Consider the following 22,130-nt stretch of genomic DNA (forward strand, 5'->3'; position numbering starts at 1 on the left):
AGTACAGGTGTATGTGCATGTACACATTATTGTGTGTATGTGTGTAATTCCCAATTGCACCCATATATCCAGTTAGGAAATTATGTAGACTGACAGATGCTTTAACATCACATTGCATATTGTGTCTTATATGAAAACGTCAGTCCCCATGGGTGCATATATTAGCTACACAGAGCTCCAACCTTTGGGTGATCTATAGGTGCAACAGGGACAGAGTAAAGAAGCTGCAAAAGCATGCTGTTTCCTGCAAAAGCAACCTCTTTTCTAAGTCCTTTAAAATGACAAAGAGGGAGTCATTGAGCAATCTGAGGTTGTGGCTTGCCTTATTAGTTCCAAAGTCTTTTGGACTGGCACCCAGCTTCTACATTTGTGCAGCTCTAAAACATCATCTGGAAAACTGGATTTGTTCCTACCAGGAGTCAGGAACATTGATGATCATCTGGTCAAATGTTTAGAAGATGCTTTGGATCTAGTTTGCCTTGCTAAGTGCTGCAGTTCTGTAATTCTGAGTTGTTCATTGTTCATGGTGGAGAAGGCTGTCAGTCCTTGTGTACTGACTTGGCTTCTGAGCAGGACGTAATTACTTGGCAAAATGATGTAGGGAATCTGTTTTTCCATTACCTCTTCCTTCTCTGAAACTGGACAGAGAGTGATAAAGTCCATATCAGTAAGAAGCGTTAGAGTCCACATGTATGTTGCCTTGAGTTCCCCTATCTGAGTAGTGATATATACCCTTTTGGGTCTGTGTGCAACAGATCAAATTCATATTAGAAGACATGGTCGTTAGCCTGTGTTACAAGCTTAATTTGGTCTCCAGAACTAGAATGGAACGCTTCAGAATCAATCAAGAATGCAAGGCAATTTGTATTAACTTGGTCTGTGTACTGAGCTGGAATATCAAGGTCTGCTACAACTTCCATTTGACCCTTTTGTGTCCAGATTTCACCTAAGCTGGGACTGCCAAAGAAAACTTGTTGAGGTTGTTTAATAATAGTATTCTGCCCTGTTTGCATAAGAAATACAAAGGGGTATGTAATGGGGCTTAGTGTGCTTTGTAGCCTTGTCTCTAATGCGTGAAAAACAACATTTTTTAAAAGCAAAAAAACAAAAAACGAGCTACCTGTTGGAAATTTGGGCAGTCCTACATGCATCTGCAACTCATCCCAGATCTCATAAGGACAGACCCCAGTAGCTCATAAAGCAGATGTTTGTGTGTGTACAGTGTTGACAGTGGAATGGAGTACTGTACACATAACTCACACATACAAATTTAAGTGAACAGTGTTCACTTTCTCATGGCTTCTCATATTTACCTCTTTCTCAAGAAACTCCTGTTTCTAAGTGCCACCCACAAGTTACAATGTACCAAAAAAACCTATGGGTTGAGCCTCAGTGTCTCTGTAAAACAATAATGCTTTTTTTCCTTCTCAGTGGAGTTTGATTGTTCTGCTACTACTCTTTTGAGCTAGGGAAGGAATGAGGCTTTGATTTCTATTTCTTTTGCATATAACATGCTGTAATAAGAAATTCCATTCTGTGCTAATTCTTTCCTGACCTGCTTATTGCATAACATGAAGAAGGGTTAGAGGAGCAGCAGTAATGAGGTCAGGAGAAAAGGATAAGGGGTTAGATATCACTCATGATGTAAAATGTGTGTGCCTTTTGCATACACATTTTATTGTGGTTGGATATCACAATACATTTTGGATATCACTCATAATGTAAAATGTGTGTGCCTTTTGCTCTCTCTCTCTCTCTCTGTCTCTCTCTGTCTCTCTCTGTCTCTCTCTGTCTCTCTCTCTCTCTCTGCCTTGTTTGTCTCCCACTCTGAATCCACCATGCAATCCCTCTTTTACACAATGGAAGGCCCTTGCTGTCCCTTTCCACTGGTGATACTGGCTCATGTTTGTGGGGAGGACTATGCAGTCCCAAACTCTTCTCTATTGCTCAGCCTTCCCCAACCTGCTTCTTCCAGGCCTAAGGGATGTCCAGGCCCATTGCTTCCACCTTTAGCAGCTGATGCTGCTGGATATGATGGCTTCTGTATTCCAACACATTGGGGAGGGTAATAGGTTCAGGTAAGGCTAACAAATACCGTGGATGAAGAAAAACACCAGTAAAATTGGCAATGGGTGTGAATTTTGATATTCCCATCCCAGGAGAGGGAAGAACTAATAAGGAGCCTGGAGATTAGATACTGCTGCCTAAGAATGGTGACCTCTTTTTCCAATAGGAACAGCAATCCTTTCTTCTCTTTGTCACTCTGATCTGGTGCCTAAAGTTTTGTCAGTGGTTCCTTTGAAAACAAATGGTTCTTTTGCTTTGCTATTTGAATCCATCCTCCCCAGCAAATACAGATGGCCTCATATTTCTTCTGTCTGATGTAATAATATCCCTGAGAGACAGGTGGGACAAATTTAATTGTTTTGTTATGTAACTGCTAATATATGAGAAAATTAATTGTCAAAGTAACACCTTTTCATATATCTTTTGCATCTCAGAGAGACCCAACTTGTGTTATGGATTTACAGAGCACAAGGTCAGTGGCAAGGAAATAGTGCTTTCTTCTTGTGAATGGCAGGGATATAATCATTGGTAGTGCCTATTCTGGTTAATGGAGCAGAGGCATGGGCAATCAATGATTGATGGGCAGAGTTGGTTATTGAAGTGTAACTTCTCTCTTTTCCGCCCACTATTGATGCAATCCAACAGGTAGGCATGATCACCTTAGTCAAAGTTAGTGTTGCCAGACTGAAAACAGGAGACAGCTCTTTTATCTTTAATAGTTGTATATGAGAGGGATTTTAGAACATTTTGCTTGTCATGCATTCAGTTTAAAGCAGCACCTTCTGCAATGCTCACCATAAACGGTATATAAGCTGTTCCTAGTTTTCACCCCAGTGACCCTAACAATTGTACTTCATGTAGGCATACTTTCTTATGCAGTCATATATATTTTCTTATGCACATAAACACAACTGTCTCAGGGGGCATACCAGCAGCATAATTCTCCTCCCTCCATGCCTTCTTTGGGCAGGCATATTCATGAATATGCCTCCTTGCAACTATATCCCCAAATGGAGCTGGTTTTCCCTGGCTCCCCACCACCACCTGTGTTGTGGGAATCCTATAGGAGATTTTCCCAGGAAAGTTGGCTCCCCTCAACTGTAGGGGAAGCCAACTTCTCAAGGAAACTTCTCAAAGACATGTGTTATTATTGTTAACTGCTATCAAGTTGACTTTGATTATGGCACCCCGATGAATGGAAGACTTCCAAGTCACCAACAGCCAGACTCGGGTCTTATAGACTCAGAGCAGCCATGGCTTTAATTGAATATATCCATTTAGAATGCAGTCTTCCTCTTTTCCTACTGTTTTCTTCCTTATCTTGTCTTTACATGGTAAGGTCAATGTAAAACAGTCTCGGTTTAGTAATCTTTGCTTTTAGGGAGAATTCAGGCTTGATTTTGCTCTAGGACCTATTTATTGGTCTTTTAGTGGTCCAGTGTATCTGTAAAACCTTTCTTTAGCACCAAACATACATATAGACATCTCATCCAAGGCTTCCTCTGCCCCCCCCCCCCCCTTCCAGGCTTTTGTACTGCCCTCCTCAGGATTCCTGTTGTATCCCAGAGCAGGAACCCCTCTGTACTTAACCACCTCACCAGTTCAATAAAGTAGTTTATTGAAGAATATATAAAAGGCAAATCAATAAAATGGTAAAAACAGTTTATTCCAAAGATGTGAAATAATCCATTAACTCCAAAATATAAAGGTAGAATGCAAAATCCAAGAATGCAAAATATCCAGATAAACAAGGCAGCATACAATCCAATACATAGAACTCCAGAATAATCCTTTAACTTGGCTAACTGAAAACATGAAACTAGAAATTATCTTGGCAAAGGATTAATGCAAGATGTTCTTTAAACTCCAAGGTTGCCCAGACTGATCTAAATTCTTTTCCCTGTCTCACATAAAGCCTTTCCTGTCTCATAGACTGTCATGAACTCATTTCATTTACTTTTACAAATAGATAAGTGTCTCTTAGCTAACAAACGCAATGACCTTTGATGCACTTGAGAATTCACCCAAAGTTTATAGAAGTTCTGCCTCCTATCTCCTGGCTCATTAGCCTCTTCATCTGGCAGTTCATCTTCAGAACTTGCTTCCCTAAGGAAAGGCTACTCTGGGCCCCATTCAGGAATGTGGCCTTCAAAAACTACAGGAGAAACACAATACTCATTTTAGGACTTAAAATCTCAGGCCCAGCAAGGCCAACCACAGTGACATCAGAAACTATCATAGGCTGAATTACAACTATTCCTTGATCTCTTTTCTTTTGCTGGAATGGGCATTGGACTTTCTTCTTGCTCAGTTTTTTTTTGCCTCCTGTCATGCAGAAGGCACAGGTGAGGTAGAAGATATCTCCCACCCCTCACCAATATTTCAAGCAGTCTCTCATTGTTAGTTGGCTTCTACCTTGAAATTCTGAGTCCTACACAGAAACTTCGTAAAATAGAGCCTGTTGGAGTAAATGAGGAAGATTTCTTAACAGTGACCTATTTCTCTGGCTCTGCAAAGTTGAGGATATAGTCTGAGCCTCAAGTGTCTACTAGAAGATGAGACAGGAAAGAAGAGAGACAAAGTGAGTAGTTGTGCTTTTGATTGAGGCCTGCAGAGAATGGAAGAGATGAGGGATCACTGCACCGGCCTTTTCCATGTTGTCCATCTACCTCAGACCTTCCAAAATTACCATATTTCAAGTCATGATATTGGCTGGACATGTAACAAAAATGTACACTACCTAGCATGGCACAGTCCTAAATGGTATCTGCCTTATGCCCCGATTCTATGGTATATGGAGTGTCTGCACCATTATGTTGAAGAGGAAATTGTAGACAGGCACAAAGGACAGTGCTTTCTTGAGATAAAATCACTTTTGTAATGGCAGTGTTTCCTATCTCCTCACTTTTGTTATAGATCACTATTTGTAGCAGGACTGCATGGTGTATCTTTTTCTGGCTTGTTGTCTTTTGCATACTCCCCTTGCATACTCAGTTTAAGGATTGCATCAGCCCTTATGTAGAACATAATCTGTCCTAATGAGGTTTTTGCTTATAAATAGGAATTTCAAATCACAGTTAAAAGGGGACCGTGATTATTCTTAAAGCTGACACAGTTTTTTCCTGTTGTGAGAGTGAGGTGTGGGATTTATGAACAAGAGGCAAGGGAATACTATGGGCTGATGGCAACACCTGTCCTATAAATGTGACTAATCCTTCTTGATAGCCATCTAAGACAGAAGCTGTCTCCACATCTTGTGACAGCAGTTTTCATGAATTAATGAAGTGTGGAGAAGCAATCTTTTGTATATTACGAGTCTACTGCCAATCAGTTCCATTAAGTCATTTTATTTTTTAAACATTAGAACCAGCTTTTGAATGATTTTCTGGTCATCTATCTAAACATGGTCTAACACAATATATTATCTTGTCTCTGTGATCTTCTCCAACTCTGTTATTCTATATATGAAGGATTTGTGTCCTTACATCCACATACCTACTTACCTTGTCAGTTTTGGCTGCCATTCTTAAAATGTTTGTAGGGAATGGACCCTTTTGTTCCTATAGGCCTGAATACTAATTTAATATGGTAAATGATAAATCTGTGGCTTTCTAGATGTTGCTGGGCTACATCTCTCACAATGCTTTATCACTGGCTTTGCTATCTGGAACTTACGAATCAGGGGTCTAGTGGCAGCTACAAGGCCACACATTCTCAGTTCAGTTTAAATATGGTTGGTCTCCCTTATTCATGATCCTACCTTAAGGTTTCCATCTGTATTTACTTCATGTTCCTTCTTCCTTTTATTTGCATGTGTTGAATCTGGTTTTTGTTTGGATTTATGTTGCTGAACAAGTTGTTACTAAGAATAAATATAACAGCATTGAGTTTACAGTTTTAAAAAGATGAGGAACATTCATTGGTATGGAAAGCTTACATATTTTTGAACAGTGAGTGACAAAAGTGAAATAACCTACTTATAAGACAGGTAGACTGTACACAACATCGATATTTGTATGTACATGGTTACAATATGCTTAGTTGTTGGCAGAAATTGGCAGAAATTGTGAAAGGATAGGTTTGCAAACCATTTGATTATATTATCACATTTTCTTTCCTCCTTCACTCAGTGATCATCATTGTTATTTATGATGTTTTGGTCATCTTATTACTGAGACCCTTCTTTTCTCTAGTTTTTGTTTGTCCCTGTATTGCTAATACATGAGTACATGTATATAACTTGGACATGCTATAGATATGGTAGGAAAGGCAACATACCATAATTCCATATATCCTTCTTGGTATATCACAAGGGTGGGAATTGTAGTCCTCCAAAATCATATGGCCTACAAATGTTGTTGGAATTCAACTCCCAGCTCCTAGCAAGGGAATTGCAATATCTAGAGGGCCACGCACTTACAAGCAGTTATCCAGTCATTCTTTTCTCTTTGGCAGTACCAGTCACAATAACCTTACTTGATAATACTTTGGAATTTGGAGCTACCTTGAGATACTACCTTTTGGGCCACAGTAACTGTTGCTTGTTTTGTGGTAGCAGGGGTTGAAAAATTGAAATATGGCATACAGAAACAATTTGAATTAGGGTGTACCCTCTACTGTCACCCTGACTGCTAGGTTGGGTTTGTGTCACTTGCCTCATAGTTTGTGTACATGACTTGATGCTCCACTGCAGTCATGCATGTTTTTAGCATTGTGTTCCTAAAGATTGGGAGTCCTTTCACCTTAGAAATATCAGAGTGGAGCAGGTCAATGTTGACAGTGTGAAGTAAGCACTGTTGGAAAATAAGCACAGCCTATGCAGCATTCGCGAGTGCTGAGAATACAATTACATTATCCTACTCAGCACTCTCCTTCCTAACTTATTGAATTCATGTTGGAACCAATCCTGAGCTGTCTCGACACTTTGCTTTTCCATCATAATCCCTGCTGCCTTGCAATTTTATGTAGCAGAAGAGTTGCTGTTATATCCAGGCTCCAGGGAATTAGCTACCAAGCAAGACTATTAAAGGGTTGTGTAACAAAAGAGTTATGTGTCACCTTAGAGATTGGACATTTATTGTAGCTTGCTATTGTAATTTGCCTTCAAGTTGACTTTGACTTATGGGAACAATATGAATTCATCTCAGGTCCTCAACTAGTCTTGCAAACCCAGAATAGCTGTGCCTTTTTGGTTGAATAAATCAACCTGCACTGCAGTCATCCTCTTTTCTAACATCTTTCAATTTTGCCAAGTATTCTTGTGGCATGCACTTTAAATATATATGATGATCTTCAGTATGTACAAATTGAGAAAGGATACTTAGTTGTTTCTGCTTTTTGTCTCACAAGACAGAGATTATATGGAAGCACACACTCAGAATGTTCAAAGGACCATGAAGTAAAATTGATGCAAAATATGAGTCTCAAATTCAGTGTTCAAATGGAATTCAAGTTTGTATCTTGCTCAAAAAGGAATATCGAATTAGGATAAGGAGTATGTAATAGAAGCATAACATATATACAGCGTTACATCTAAATTGTATATAAGTGTAACTCCAGCTAAACACACACACACAAGCCAATTGTTTTCAAAATCCAATTATCACAGGGGCATTCCCTATGCTATCCAAAGCTAAGATATATATGCTGTTACATCTGTTGCATATAAGCGTTACTCCAGCCATACACACACACACACATATGGCTGGAGTTACACTTCTATGCAACTTAGATGTAACTCCATATATATATTAGCTTTGGATTACATAGGGAATAGTTAATACCTTTTGGTGTTTGTTTTGCTGCCTATGCCCCTCTTCAGGAGATTTCACTTCACTTTCTGTCTCTGTGATAATTGGATTTTTAAAAATAAATGGCTTGTTATGGAAACAAGGAATGGTGATAAAGCTTCAGTGGAGACACCTTTCAGGAGTGAATTTCCCTTCCTAGGCATATATTTCTCTCACTTCCAGTTGCTTCACCTCCATTCTTAATTATGAGTTGTTTGTAAGTTGGAAGTTTGTAACTCAGGGACTGCCTGTATAGTTATGACCCTCCAGGTTTCTTAAGTGTTGACTCTTTTCTCAAGCAAAAACACTTTTCAAATCAGTCTTCAAAACTTAAAATGGATAAATCAATTTCTACTTTGTCAATAAAAAAGTCAATAAAAGGTTTCTCATCATTCACCTCCTTCCCAAATGTCCCTTCTTTAAAAAAAAAAACAAGTTCATTTATCCATCTTGACCAAGTCCAGCCACTAAAGAGTTTGTTTCCAATAACTGCGGCTGCTAAAAAAGCCAACGGGATTCTGGCCTGCATAAATAGGGGTATAGCATCTAGATCCAGGGAAGTCATGCTAACCCTCTATTCTGCCTTGGTCAGACCACACCTGGAATACTGTGTCCAATTCTGGGCACCACAATTGAAGGGAGATGTTGACAAGCTGGAAAGCGTCCAGAGGGCGACTAAAATGATCAAAGGCCTGGAGAACAAGTCCTATGAGGAGCGGCTTAAAGAGCTGGGCATGTTTAGTCTGCAAAAGAGAAGGCTGAGAGGAGACATGATAGCCATGTATAAATATGTGAAGGGAAATCATAGGGAGGAGGGAGCAAGCTTGCTTTCTGCTGCCCTACAGACTAGGACGCGGAACAATGGCTTCAAACTACAGGAAAGGAGATTCCACCTGAACATCAGGAAGAATTTTCTCACTGTGAGAGTTGTTCGGCTGTGGAACTCTCTGCCCCAGACTGTGGTGGAGGCTCCTTCTTTGGAGGCTTTTAAGCAGAGGCTGGATGGCCATCTGTCGGGGGTGCTTTGAATGCGATTTCCTACTTCTTGGCAGGGGGTTGGACTGGATGTCCCATGAAGTCTCTTCCAACTCTACTATTCTGTGATTCTATGATTCTATGATTCTATGATTCTAGGTGTCAAAGAGTCCTGATGGTGCCCTTTACCAGTGGATGTCCTGCGCAGGCTCTAAACTAGAACTATTAATCCCATCAGAGAATATGAAATTCAAGGAACTTGTGACAGTTAGAAAAGGGAGAATTGCTTCCGATCGTTCTACCCACCGAGTACCATTTTGCATATTCTAGTGGATCCACATAATGTGAACATATCCAGCAAATCACAGTAGTCTTTCCATTTGCTTAGAAATTGTGTGATTCTCCTTTGCTGATATATGCAGTATCCACATCTTTATATGTTTATTTCGTCAGTACATTCCTATTCCCCCCCCCTTCCCCCCAAAAGAGCTCTAGTTGGAGTATAGGCTATCTATCCTCTTATGTTCACAACAACTCTGTGAGATAGATCGGGTACCAACCAATGTCAGCCTGTGTGTTTAATAGCTGATTAGGGGCTAGAACCGGGACTTTCCAAGTCTTGGTTCAATACTCTAACTATTACATGTGTAAAACACACTGTAGCACCCCTTAATGCAGCCTTTTAGTGATTTAGGAAACTCAATGTATATTAGCAACAAGATCTAAATTATATGTTAAAATAAAAATAATCCACCACCTGTAACTAGAATGAACTGTTTATTGAAACTTTACTGATACAGTAGAGTCTTACTTATCCAAGCCTCACTTATCCAAGCCTCTGGATAATCCAAGCCATTTTTGTAGTCAATGTTTTCAATATATTGTGATATTTTGGTGCTAAATTTGTAAATATAGTAATTACAACATAACATTACTGCGTATTGAACTACTTTTTCTGTCAAATTTGTTGTATTACATGATGTTTTGGTGCTTAATTTGTAAAATCATAACCTAATTTGCTGTTTAATAGGCTTTTCCTTAATCCCTCCTTATTATCCAAGATATTCGCTTATCCAAGCTTCTGCCAGCCCGTTTAGCTTGGATAAGTGAGACTCTACTGTACTATTAAAGTTATTAATTATTACTAAAATTAGCTTTACTGAAACTATTCTATTCCAGTGGAGGTTTGTGATGGATTTAACATTCTATCTTAAATATTGCTAAATTGTTGTATTTGTCTCATTTTCAAAACTATAGAACTGACAGAGATAGTGAAGTATAACAATAATTATAGCCTACATTTTGTTGATGGTTCCTTAAAAAGTGGTCTTTTGATAGCTGAAGTTGCCCTCCCAAACTTGACACTTTCTAAATGAGTACAGATCACCCAATTAAATTCCTGGCTAGTGTGATTTGTAGTCCAATATGTCTGCAATATACCAGGTTGGAAAAGATTGCATAAAGCACGGGGTCTCACAACCTGTGCAGTTACTTTTGTGCCACTTTTCTTTCATATTCCCCCCCCCCCCCCCCCGACCTCCAAATTGTCTATGGCAATATGTTGTTCCCTTGCTCCTCAAATTTCATGGATGTTGTTAAAGCTAGAACGACATGAAATACTCACAAAGCACATCTAAAATGCACTTTAAAGTTTCAGGTAACTAGAATATGGTATAGTACTCATTTAACAGTAACGAGTGATATCTTTCCTACACAATACATTATTGAAATCTAACACTTGTCTCTTGTAACCAAAAAGCAACTTGCTGCAAGAACTGAGTTACTCTGATCTGTCACTTTGCATACTCATACACACTGCCTTTCTTTCTCTCACACACACATATTGTCAGATTAATTTTGTTTGTTATTGCAGTGGTGCCTGCCACCAGAGAACCTACAAGACTTGTAGGGTTGGTATTGTCAAAGGTCAGACGCCAACTGAGAGCAAAATATAGTTTATTTAAGTAAAAACTCAAAAATAGCTCAGTAAATTGTCAGAGGCTTAAAACACTTAATCTTCAGTGTTATTAAGCAGTCAAAACAGAAAAAATGCCAAAAACATGAACTGGCTTATAATCCGGATTAACCAGAGATATAATCCGGATTTAACATAAAGTACTTAAACTCAGCCCAAAGACACAAAACGGGCTAAAAATGGCAAAACAAACAAAGGTAAATCACCGCAAAGCCCCAAAACCTTCGCCAAAACCCAGGAGTACAGCAGCGATTCCAAACTGAGGCAAAAACCCAAACCGGGTTAAAAGCTCTTCCCCGAAAGCGGCACAAACAAAACTGGAAAACGTTGAGGAGTTAGCGGCAAGCTGCTGCAGAGACAGAAGCCAGGCCAGGAGTCAAAGGAGCGTAGCGTTGTAGCGAAGTCAAGCCAGTCCGAAGTTGGCATAAGGGAACAGCGTCAGGGTCGGGAACGAAGCCAGGAGTCAGCAACGGTAGACAGCCACGGAAATGAGAATGATGCCAAGCCAAATTAGGGAGCGAAGAGATAAGCCAAGTTGAGATTCAGTCCAAGGTCCAAAGGGTGAAGTCATCACAAGAAGGTCCACGTCAAGGGATGGCTCAAAAAGCCAAGACAACGAAGGCGAACAGCAGCTAATGCAAAATAGTAGTAACAGTGCAGTCCAGGAAAACCCACACAATTCCAGCCCTCCGTTGAAGAATAACCCGGAGCAAATTTACATCTGTTGCAAAGTCCCAAGCCAGTCTTCAGAATCACGTACAGGAAACCCAATGGCGCACAGCAACACCTTGCCACGCGCAAAGAACAGTGGCCAAAAATCCCCAATTTATTTAGGTTTCCTTGGGCGTCCAAACTTCCAACGCCCTAGGGTCAGGTGTCCCAACTTCCTCATCAGAATCTGAGCTCCAAACAGCCAACGCCCTAGGATCAGGCGTCCCAAACTCCTCATCAGAATCAACATAATCCTGCCCACACCCAACTCTGTCCACACCTGTGAAACTACCCTAATTCCTCCAGGCAGACCATGTGGGATCTGCTTCTGAAGATACCCAAGCCTCTCCAGCATCTACAGCATCCATGGACCCAGATTCCTCCCCAAGATCCTCCGGAGCCCGTGCCCAATCTATGCCAACTTCCTCTGTCACCACCAGTTCCTCAGCATCCATTTCCAGCTCAATATCCCCTCCCAAGTCCCCATATGAATCCTCCTCGGAAGACTCCCCATCAATCTCTCTGATTCTCTTCCTGTGTAAATCTTCCAGCGAGCCCTCCTCACGAGGGTTCTTCCTTCCTCTCCTGATCTCTCCATTATCACTCACAGCCTCAGAAGACTCATTCACAACAGGTATTGCCATGAGTGCTGTTTGTATCATCCTGTTGTATCACCTGATAGAGGTGATCGTGGTGGGAAGGACATGCATGTTCTTCCCTGATTTGTTGTCCCCTGGTCCTCATCCAACAGAAACTAAAGAACCTTGTGCTTCTAAATGCATACAATCAGCCAAGCAGAAGGAGAATTATGTCACGTTTTATTCTTAGCTCAGCAAGAGAGGCAGGCTTCTCTGTGCTTCATGAACATTTGCTTCTTATAGACATTTATATCATTGCAGAGTGATTTACATCTTCAAATGCTTAAAAGAGATTGAGGGGGAGACTTTGGAAGTGATGAGCTCAGATTGGTGTGGTGGTCAAAGCCCTTCTTAAGAAGTGTAGACTCATGCTGATTTTGTGCTGTTTAACTTCCTTGTTCAATTGTGATCATGCCTTGCAGAGGCAGATCTGTATTCCCTGGGGCAAGAGCATTAGCAACATCTTCCTAGAAGTTGTTGTAGTTGCCAGCAGTCCACAACTCATCCATATTTTATCACTGCCTTTCAGTGTCCACAGCATGCCCCCTTGTGCCTTCTATGAATTCTAAGGATAGGGTTTAGTCCTTTATTTGCAGGGAGCTGCTGCCAAGATATTTTGGTCCCTGCAGTGGAACATCTAAATGGTGTCCTCCTTCTTACTAATTAACCTATTGGGGAGTCTTCTTTTGAACCTGCTCAGAAATATACCAGAGCAACAGGAAGTTGTTTTTGTGTGCTTTGCTGTTAAAATCAGGGCTTCGTAGCTTATGACACCTAGAAGATTAATAAGAGAGTAAGAGTAGCCATGGCCTATAATTCTAGCCTGCTGTGTTGGGGAAAGCAGGATTGGAGAACAGGTATAAACCTTTTTCCTGCCAGGTATGAGGTCTCTTTGCTTCTTAATGCGCTACCCTAAGGAAGAAACTCCAATACAACAGGCATCCCGAGAATTCCTCTGTTGTAGCCATGCTTTCTTGTTGGGCATAATGACTTGGAGCCTAGATACAGTGTTCTGAAAGCACCAGATCCCATCTGATCTTGGAAGCTAAGCAGAGTCAGGCTCTTTAATACTTGAAAGAGAAGCCACCAGGGAATACTAGAGGCTGTAGGGTAGTATGTATTAATGTGGTGGGCTGGTGAGATTGTACCCCACCAATATGCCAGGATTTACTGCCATAGTTCTGTCCATTGTGTCCCTGTTTGTTGTCTGGTTAAGTGTCATAGACCAGCTGCCGGTGACTCACAAATGGGCACTGATCCACAGATCTCCAATTTGTGTAGCACTGTTTTAACTTATGTTTCAGTAGAAGGCAATGGCAACCCCCATCTGAGTATTTCCTGCCTAAAAGAACAGGCAACTTCAAGACACAGACATAATGACACTAATCTGTGTTCTTGTGACAAGTGTGGATGACTGTACAAAGTAGGCTAACTAGACCATAGTGCTCCACAAAAATCCTGATAATGTATTTACTTTATGTTCATCCCCTCCATCAATTTGGGATGCAGGGAAATTTATACTTAATACTGAATACATATATGATTGAATATAAAACCAGATTAAATACACTATTAAATTAAAGATGCAGTGTAAAAAGAAAGAATATGTCATTAAGAAAAATACAGAACTCAATAATAACAGCCCTCCTCCGTATTAATTGTTCGGTTGCTAAAAACATGTCTAACTAGAAAGGTGTTTACCTGCTGAGCTAAGATTTCAATTGAGCTAAGATTTAGAAGGGACATGTTCAAGAAATGGAAATGGGGGAAATGACCAAAGAGGGATATCTTGTATATTATCAAGGATTCCTCTTCTTCAGAAGGGAAGAGGAGCAGGAAAGTGCTCATGAATCTGGTTTAGAGGGTGTGCTTATCAAGTTTGCAGATTACACCAAATTGGGAGGGATAGCTAATACTCCAAAAGACAGGATCATAATTCAAAATGACCATAACAGATTGTGGAGCTGGGCCAAAATTTATAAGATTAATTTCAGTAAGGAGAAATGTAGAATCCTACACATAGGAAGAAAAAACAAAATGCTATAGTACATCTGAAAATGATCTTGGATTCTTAGTGGACAATAAGTTGAACATGAGCCAACAGTGTGGTATAGCAGCTAAAAAATCAAATGGGATTTTGGGCAGCATCAAAAGGAGTATACAGTGTTCCCTCCCTACTTTGTGGTTCATTTTTTGCTCCCTCACTGCTTCACGGTTTTTTTCTGAGAGGTGCGCATGTGTAGAAGGTGCCAGTTTCCCTTTTGCACATGCACCCTCACTCTCGTCGGTGTCCAGCCGGACCACTCTAGATGCCGATGAGAGGGAGGGGCATGCACAAAAGGGAAACTGGTAGGCGCCGGAGAGGAAGAAGTGCAGGAAGAAGGCTTGCAAAAGGGAGAAAGGCCACCTAATTACTAATATAATGCGTAAATATTGAAATTAATATAGTGCCCCTACTTTGTGGAATTTCACTTATTACGGGTGGTCCTGGAATGTAACCCCCGCAATAAGTGAGGGAACACTGTAGTATCTAGATCAAGGGAAGTAACCTTTATTCTGCTTTGGTCAGGCCTCATCTGAATACTGTGTCCAATTCTGGGCACCACAGTTCAAAAGAGACATTGACAAGCTGGAATGTGTCCAGAGGAAGGCGACGAAAATTATCAAAGCTCTGGAGACCATGCCCTATGAGGAGCGTCTTAAAGAGCTGGGTATGTTTAGCCTGTAGAAGAGAAGGTTGAGAGGAGACATGATAGCCATGTGTAAATATGTGAAAGGATGTCATAAGAAAAAAGGGAGCAGGCTGGTTTTCTGCAGTCCTGGATACTAAGACTCAGAGCAATGGCTTAAAATTATAAGAAAAGAGATTGTACCTAAACATTAGCCATTGAACAGTGGAACTCTCTGCCCCAGAGTGTGGTGGAAGCCATCTGTTGAGAGTGCTTCGATTATGTTTTTTTGCATGGCAGAGGGTTGGAATGGATGCTTATATGATCTCTTTCGATTTTATTATCCTATTATTCTATGCTGCCAAAATGTTGAGAAGCCGACCTGCTTTTCCCTAGCTTGTTTGAAGCTCCAAAATCAGGGAGAAGCCATCAAGAAAGTTCCTTGTATGATTCCCATATCTAATCAGGAATTTTATATGTAGGTAGTCTCTTTTTGTTGCTCTCCATATAATAATTCTTTACATATGAGAAGATGTGGGTTTATACCCCAAAATCACATGAACATAAAAAACCAGTTAGTTTTAAAGGTACTGTCACATTAACTTTTCTACTTCCTTTTCCTTCCTCTTTTTTATTTGAGCCTATAATGATCCAAGGTAGAGTAATGGGTTTCTTCTGTGTAATGTTTGACAAGGGATGGTTGGACTTGCTTGATAATTATCTTGCATTTTTACCAACTAGCAGGAGACAATTAGGAAGAAAGTTTCTTGGTTAGTGCTGGCAGACAGTGCCATTGGCACTGAGTTGAGATTAAATGATTCCTTGTTATGTCATCAAAGTACTTGAAAGATGTGGGAGTCTGAGGAGAAGGCAAATACAGGAAGAAATCCATGGCCTAATCAGTCCCAATTAGATTAGATCCATTGAATCAGTGACAGTTTATGAGGTCAACAATTTGGTAATTTGCATTGATATAGTATGGCTACTCTGGTTTGGACTAAAAATAGGATTAATGTCTATATATTTTCCACTTCTGCTATTATCTTGAATAGAGCGGAAAGCTTGTCTAAATAACCTAAAAGTACCTGATCAGTGCTGATCTTGGAAGGTACGTTAGTACTTAGATGGGAGACTGCTAACTAATACCAGGTATTTTAAATTATATTTCAATTGAACTGGCAAAATCATCCATGAGTATTTGCTAAGAAAACCCTATGAAATTCATAAGGTTGCCATAAATTGATGGGCGATGTGAAGGTGTACACACACACACGTGAAAACAATCACTAAGTTCAGGATTCAATCTTGCTTTGTTTGTTGCAAAATGTGACGTTTTCCTCAATACTAGATTGAGATAATGTTTTCCATTAATCAAGTCAGTTCTCAGTGCCTATAGTGATTATGGGGGATTCCTAAGAAATGGATAGGAAAAGTTGAAGAAAATTATTATATTTGTTTTTTTGGTCTTCAGGATGAGATGACTGCAAATTTGGGTCTGACCACAACAAAGGCACTGACTGTCCTCCGAGACCAACTCTCAACACTGTTGGAGGGGCATCAGAAGGATCGGAAGAAGGTAGTTTCATGGAAGGTAAGCATTAGAGTTATGGGTGCCTATGCACTTTTATTTTTCAGTAGCTGAGATGATTTTAATAATGGATTGTGTACTTGTCTGGAAAAGGATTACAACCAGGTGGTTTTCCAGATGTTCTTAGATTTCAACCTCCCACCACCTGAGCCAGCATAGCTAGTGGTGAGGAATGCTGGGAGGTTCACTCCCAACAACCTCTGATAGGCCACACAGTTCTCATTCCTGGATTACATTCCCAACCAAGGTACACATTGTACATCACTGGAGAAACTAAGACTTTTTCATTATTCAAGCTGGAGGATGGCACATGTAGCTTTAAATAATTAAAGCAACAGTGGCTCTTGTCCTCCTGGAGTTAATGGTCAGAGGAACTGAAGATCACTGAACTTGCTCTTACTTAAGAGAACTAATTTCCCCTACTTATTCACTCTGCCTGGGATATAGGTGAGCTGTCTTTGTTACCAACCTTCTGGGTCCACAGAGTTGGAGCAGCCAATGTCAGATGTTGTTATGGGGCCACAAAGCCTCTTAACAGCTTTTCCTGTATGGAGGAGCCAGCTCACAGATTTGTAGGTAGGATGCTGAAGCCTTTGCTTTTTAGTGAAACTGCTTGTTTGACAATGGGATAAAAGTCTCTGTGCTGTGTACATAAATGCTGAAGGAAAGTATGAAGAAATAATTGTTTATTTGCCAAGTTCATTCCCAAAGAGGACTGGCTTCTTTCAGCATCCCTATACAGTCAGCATAGACAAAGTCCAGATTCCTTTTTGTTGATGCAGCCCCTTTCCTTTGCTCTTCCCCTTGGTAGGAAGTGTGGAAGACCAGTTTCTTGCACCATGGCAACCGTTGCTCTTGTTTCCATTGGCCGGGAGCATCTTTAATGCTGTTGGCAGTATTGCTACTATTATGCTGTCATGGGAGCCAGCCACAAGGAAGGTCAGCTATTTGTTTTTATTTATTGGAATGTTGCTGTTTTCTTGATCTTTCATTCATAAAGAATCTTGCAGAGAGCTTATATTCAATCAAAAACGTGACAGTATTTTTAATCATTGGACTTAAAAAAACCCCCAATCAGTACAAATTCAGCTGTAGAACCCAACCTAATCATCTAACATTATCTTGGTGTCCAGTTTCTACTGAGGGAATAACATATTGACATGATATCTACAGTCAGACAATGAGAAAACCAAATGGATATACTGGAGTGAAATAAATCCATCATAAAACTCACAGGATACAAGGGACTACCCTTTCTTAAAACCAGATTAAAAATGTGGTGTCTCATAATCCAGATCCTGTGTTTGAGGTTAGTATATACTGTAATTTCTTAATGAACTGTAATACAAGTTGGACATCGGTTATCTGGAATTCCCAAAAATCGGAACTTTTCCACATAGGTGGCTAAAATAGTGACACGATTGCTTTTTGATGGTTCAGTATGCAAAATTACTAAAGCTGTTTGGCATAAAATTGCCTTCAGGCTGTGTGTAAAAGATATACATAAAATATAAGTGTATGTAGATTTTAATACCATCTCCAGAATATCTCATCATATGCATATATGCAAATATGGTATTCCAAAATCTGAAATCCAAAACATTTCTGGTCTCAAGCATTTCAGATGAGGGGATTCTCAACTTGTATTTGTAATGTTTAATATTTTAACTTTAAGAATTGTTTACTTTTACTAATAGTTTTGTATTGTTTTTAATTGGTACAGTTTTAAATATACAGTAGAGTCTCACTTATCCAACGTTTTGGATTATCCAACGCATTTTTGTAGTCAATGTTTTCAATATATCGTGATATTTTGGTGCTAAATTCGTAAATACAGTAATTACTACATAGCATTAATGTGTAATGAACTACTTTTTCTGTCAAATTTGTTATATAACATGATGTTGTGGCGCTTAATTTGTAAAATCATAACCTATTTTGATGTTTAATAGGCTTTTTCTTAATCTCTCCTTATTATCCAACATATTCGCTTATCCAATGTTCTGCCGGCCCGTTTATGTTGGATAAGTGAGACTCTACTGTATTGTTAGTTGCCTTGAGTCCTATTATTGGAAGAAAGGCAGGATATAAGTTACTATAAGATATAAATATCTAGTCATTTGAATAGCATAATACATTTGAGGAGAGTCTTTGTTAATTTCCCAAGCCCATATTCTGGGCATCAATCTGTAGAGGTAGTTCACTTGGTGCTCTCACTGGCCTTCTAGCATCTAAAGATCTGAGAGGTCTGAAAATTTTAACCCTATGTGTCCTTTTTTCCTGACAACATCATTATTTTTGCTGCTGAGAATGCATGGTTTCAAATATTATGATTCTGAAGATTGGCCTAGGAAGGACTGAAGGTTGCTTGTGCTTGGAACAATGACAGATATTGTACCCTTTATGACTCCTGTCCTAACTTAAACCCCAGAGGGCCAATTGACATTGCTATGTGTTTAGTCCTTCTGACAGTAAAGACATATGTTTGCTCTGAACAGTGAAGGTTCTGAAATTGTAAATGCCTTGGCCTTGTTCCTGCTGGTCCTTCTGGATCTCTTCCTGATTGGGCGGCAAGAGGGGTTGAAGTGTCGGGAAGTTGAACGGCGGCTTCGGAACATTATCAACAAAATAGATGGTGAGGCATTCCCCTCTGAAGTGGTCCTTCTTTGTTATTCTGCATGTATGTATAGCTGCATCCTCCCCAAAACCAAACCAGTGCCTTAATATCTTATTTTGATGATGGTGATGCCAAAGTTCTTCCCAATAACCCTGTTCCTGAATGTCGTAGAGCTGCCCATGCCTTACATCCCATAGCCCTCAGTTCTCCCTTTACCTAGTCATATCATTTCTTCCTCCTGATTCCCATCACAAGGCCTTTATCTTGTCCTATTGCCTTCTTTGCAGTTGGCAGCTCTCTGTTTGCCTATATCATCTGTCTTATCTGTCTATCTATCTGTCTGTCAATCTATCTATTTTGGTCTATGGCCTTCTTACACTTTTGGGGAATAGTTCGAGATGGTATAGTGGTATTGAACACTAGTTCTTTGCAATTATAGACTAGAAGTGAAGAATGCTGTAATCCACAAATATTTGAAGGTTGTGATTTTCCTGTTCTTTAAAAACCGAGGCTCTGATTTATCAGTTACAGTGTTTTCCATATTGTGTTTCACAACGTTACCCACTGTGCTTTCCAAAATCATTGCTTTATAAATGTTCCGATTTGTGGAGCCTTTTACAATATTACTGAGGAAATATGCAACAGCAGGATATCTGATGGAGATCCTGTGCGAATACTGAAAAAGATGTTTTTTTAAAAAAAATCCTGGTACATACTTTTGCATGAATTATACAACTGCAGTTGACACCCATACCCATATATATTAGAAACCATGTATATATATATGGAGGGAGAGATGAGAGGCAGGGAGAGAGAAGCTGCAAGGTGGCCCAAATAGTTGGAGGGTATGAGGAAAATTCACCCTAAGTAACTAACATTCAGGTAAAATTGTTCTCTTTAGCTGCACAGGTATCTCAAGGCACACTGTTGACAATGTATGCTTCCTTCCTGAAGCTAAAAACCATAAAAATTCAGAGTGATTGGGAGATTATAATAGGGGAAAGGTTTAAGTCCTCTCTCCTTCTCTTCGTAGTTTTTCTTTGCTTACTCTTCCTTACTCTTGCAGCTGCTGTTTAGATTTCAGAAATTATATTCTAATTGCATTCATGAAACATATGCCATGTCTGATTTGGTCCTGGAGTGAGTCCAGAATGGATTACTTCCACACTCTGGACATGTAGCTATCCTTCCCTGCTGTTTTGCTTTTCAGAGGTTTTAAAAGATGGCAAAGAGCCAATTTGGGCAAGTACCATGTACCCTGATGTTCACATGCCTTTTGCCCCATCATGGTCCCTCCACTGGGTCTACAGGGATGGGCGTCTCATCAATCTCCCAGTTAGCTTGTTAGTAGAAGGTGATGTTGTTGCTCTGAGGCCGGGACAGGAATCTTTCACTTCTCTCAGAGGGATTAAGGTAATTCATTTTTCTCTTTTTTGTCTGTCAGGAGAAATAACTATATGGGGACTGTGATTTTGTGTTAGAAGGAAAAAAGGGTCTGTGAAGATGAGTAACTATTGTAACCCTGAAGGTTTGAGATTTAATAGAAAGCATTTAACAGATATATTTTCATGTTTTTCCTACATAAACATGAGAACTAGACATTTTCTTTCTTTTCTTTTTTTTAATTGTATGAATGCTCGGTTGTCCCCTCTCTGTGGGGTGGTCTTGTTTGTACTCATTTATTTTGCTTCAACAATGCCGTAGCATAAGACACTCCCAAAGTATACACTGCCTCCCATCAGAAGCCGCTTTTAAAAACAAAAATCAATAATTTAAGACAGGGGTCCCCAAACTTAAGGCCCGGGGGCCACATGCGGTCCATCGAAGCCATTTATCCGGCCCCTGCGGCGGCAGCTCCCTCCTCCTCTGCCAAGGAAGGTGCGTGCGGCGCGGGGTAGGAGGAAAAGGCACACACCTTTCCTGTCTCTTCCCTTGCCTGGTGCATGCCTTCTAAAGCTTTTCTTGTTTATAATGGTATTTTAATTATTTAATTAATTATTAAGGGGTGCTTTTCTAGTGCTTTTGGTGCACAAAGACCAGAAGGAGGTTGGACTAAATGGCCCAAGGGGTCTCTTCCAACCCTCTTTATTATTTTTATTATGATTATAATTAACATTGAGGCTGTATTTATTCCTGTTTTGTTTTTTTACATCAAAATAAGATATGCAGTGTGCACTCCATAGGAATTTGTTCTAATTTTTTTAAAAAAACTATAGTCTGGCCCTCCAATGGTCTGAGGGACTGTGAACTGGCCCCCTGTTTAAAAAGTTTGGGGACCCCTGATTTAAGCCTATGTATAGTCTGATGCTTCACTATACATAGGAATAATGTGTTATCAAAGGAGGTTTGCATATCTGTATCATGACAAGAACATTTATACCCATGATCTTAGGAAATGCACACTGTATTTCCTGTGGCTACTCTAGTTGACATGTGTCAACTAGAGTAGCCACAAAGAACCATAGGTTTTTTGAAGACCCAAAAGACACTTATTTAAGAAATAGGAAGTGATTGGGGATGAGGATGGGCTGAGCAGGTATCCTTTGCCCACTTCTAGGATAAGTCACAGAGTATGTTCTCACTGATTCTGTTCTCAAGAAACAAGTGCTTTCAAAGACTTATTTGAACTGTCCATATGATTTAGCTTTGGTGAAATTTGTCTCCTATTTTTTTAACAGGATGATGAACACATTGTCCTGGAGCCAGGAGATCTGTTTCCCCCCTTTTCTCCTCCCCCTTCACCCAGTGGAGAGATGAAGAAGGGACCCCAGAATCCCCAGCTGTATCGACTATTTCGTGTCACAAAAACACCAGTGATTGACAATGTCAGGTAAGGCCAATCATGCTTCCAATATCAAGGAAGTCTATTTTTCCTTTTTTAAATTTTACAGTGGATTTAGAGTGAAATGGGTGCAGAATGTGCCTGTCAAATTTATTTTGATCCATTTTTATTATGATGAGACATATTTATATATATAAAAGGATAAAAAAAATCTGGCCTAGGACAAAACAACAAAACTACACATCCCAGAAACACTAAACTTGCCAACACAACCCCTCATCCATACCTCTACGTTCATACAACAAAAAGAAAAGAAAAA

At 39.9% G+C, this 22,130-nt stretch overlaps 1 protein-coding gene across 4 annotated transcripts in view; it reads left to right on the top strand.

The window, feature by feature from the left end:
* Positions 1 to 22,130, top strand: part of tmem94 (transmembrane protein 94) — a 129,054-nt gene that overhangs the window by 43,086 nt on the left and 63,838 nt on the right. For all 4 annotated transcript variants that reach the window (XM_008104454.3, XM_062973952.1, XM_008104453.3 and 1 more), the window contains 5 exons: positions 16,296 to 16,415; positions 17,224 to 17,351; positions 18,911 to 19,047; positions 20,240 to 20,442; positions 21,708 to 21,859. In XM_008104454.3, the coding sequence (XP_008102661.2) occupies positions 16,296 to 16,415; positions 17,224 to 17,351; positions 18,911 to 19,047; positions 20,240 to 20,442; positions 21,708 to 21,859 (740 nt within the window). The remainder of the gene's footprint in view (positions 1 to 16,295; positions 16,416 to 17,223; positions 17,352 to 18,910; positions 19,048 to 20,239; positions 20,443 to 21,707; positions 21,860 to 22,130) is intronic.

The sequence above is a fragment of the Anolis carolinensis genome, chromosome 2 (genome assembly GCF_035594765.1).
Source record: "Anolis carolinensis isolate JA03-04 chromosome 2, rAnoCar3.1.pri, whole genome shotgun sequence".
Classification (NCBI taxonomy): Eukaryota; Metazoa; Chordata; class Lepidosauria; order Squamata; family Dactyloidae; genus Anolis; species Anolis carolinensis.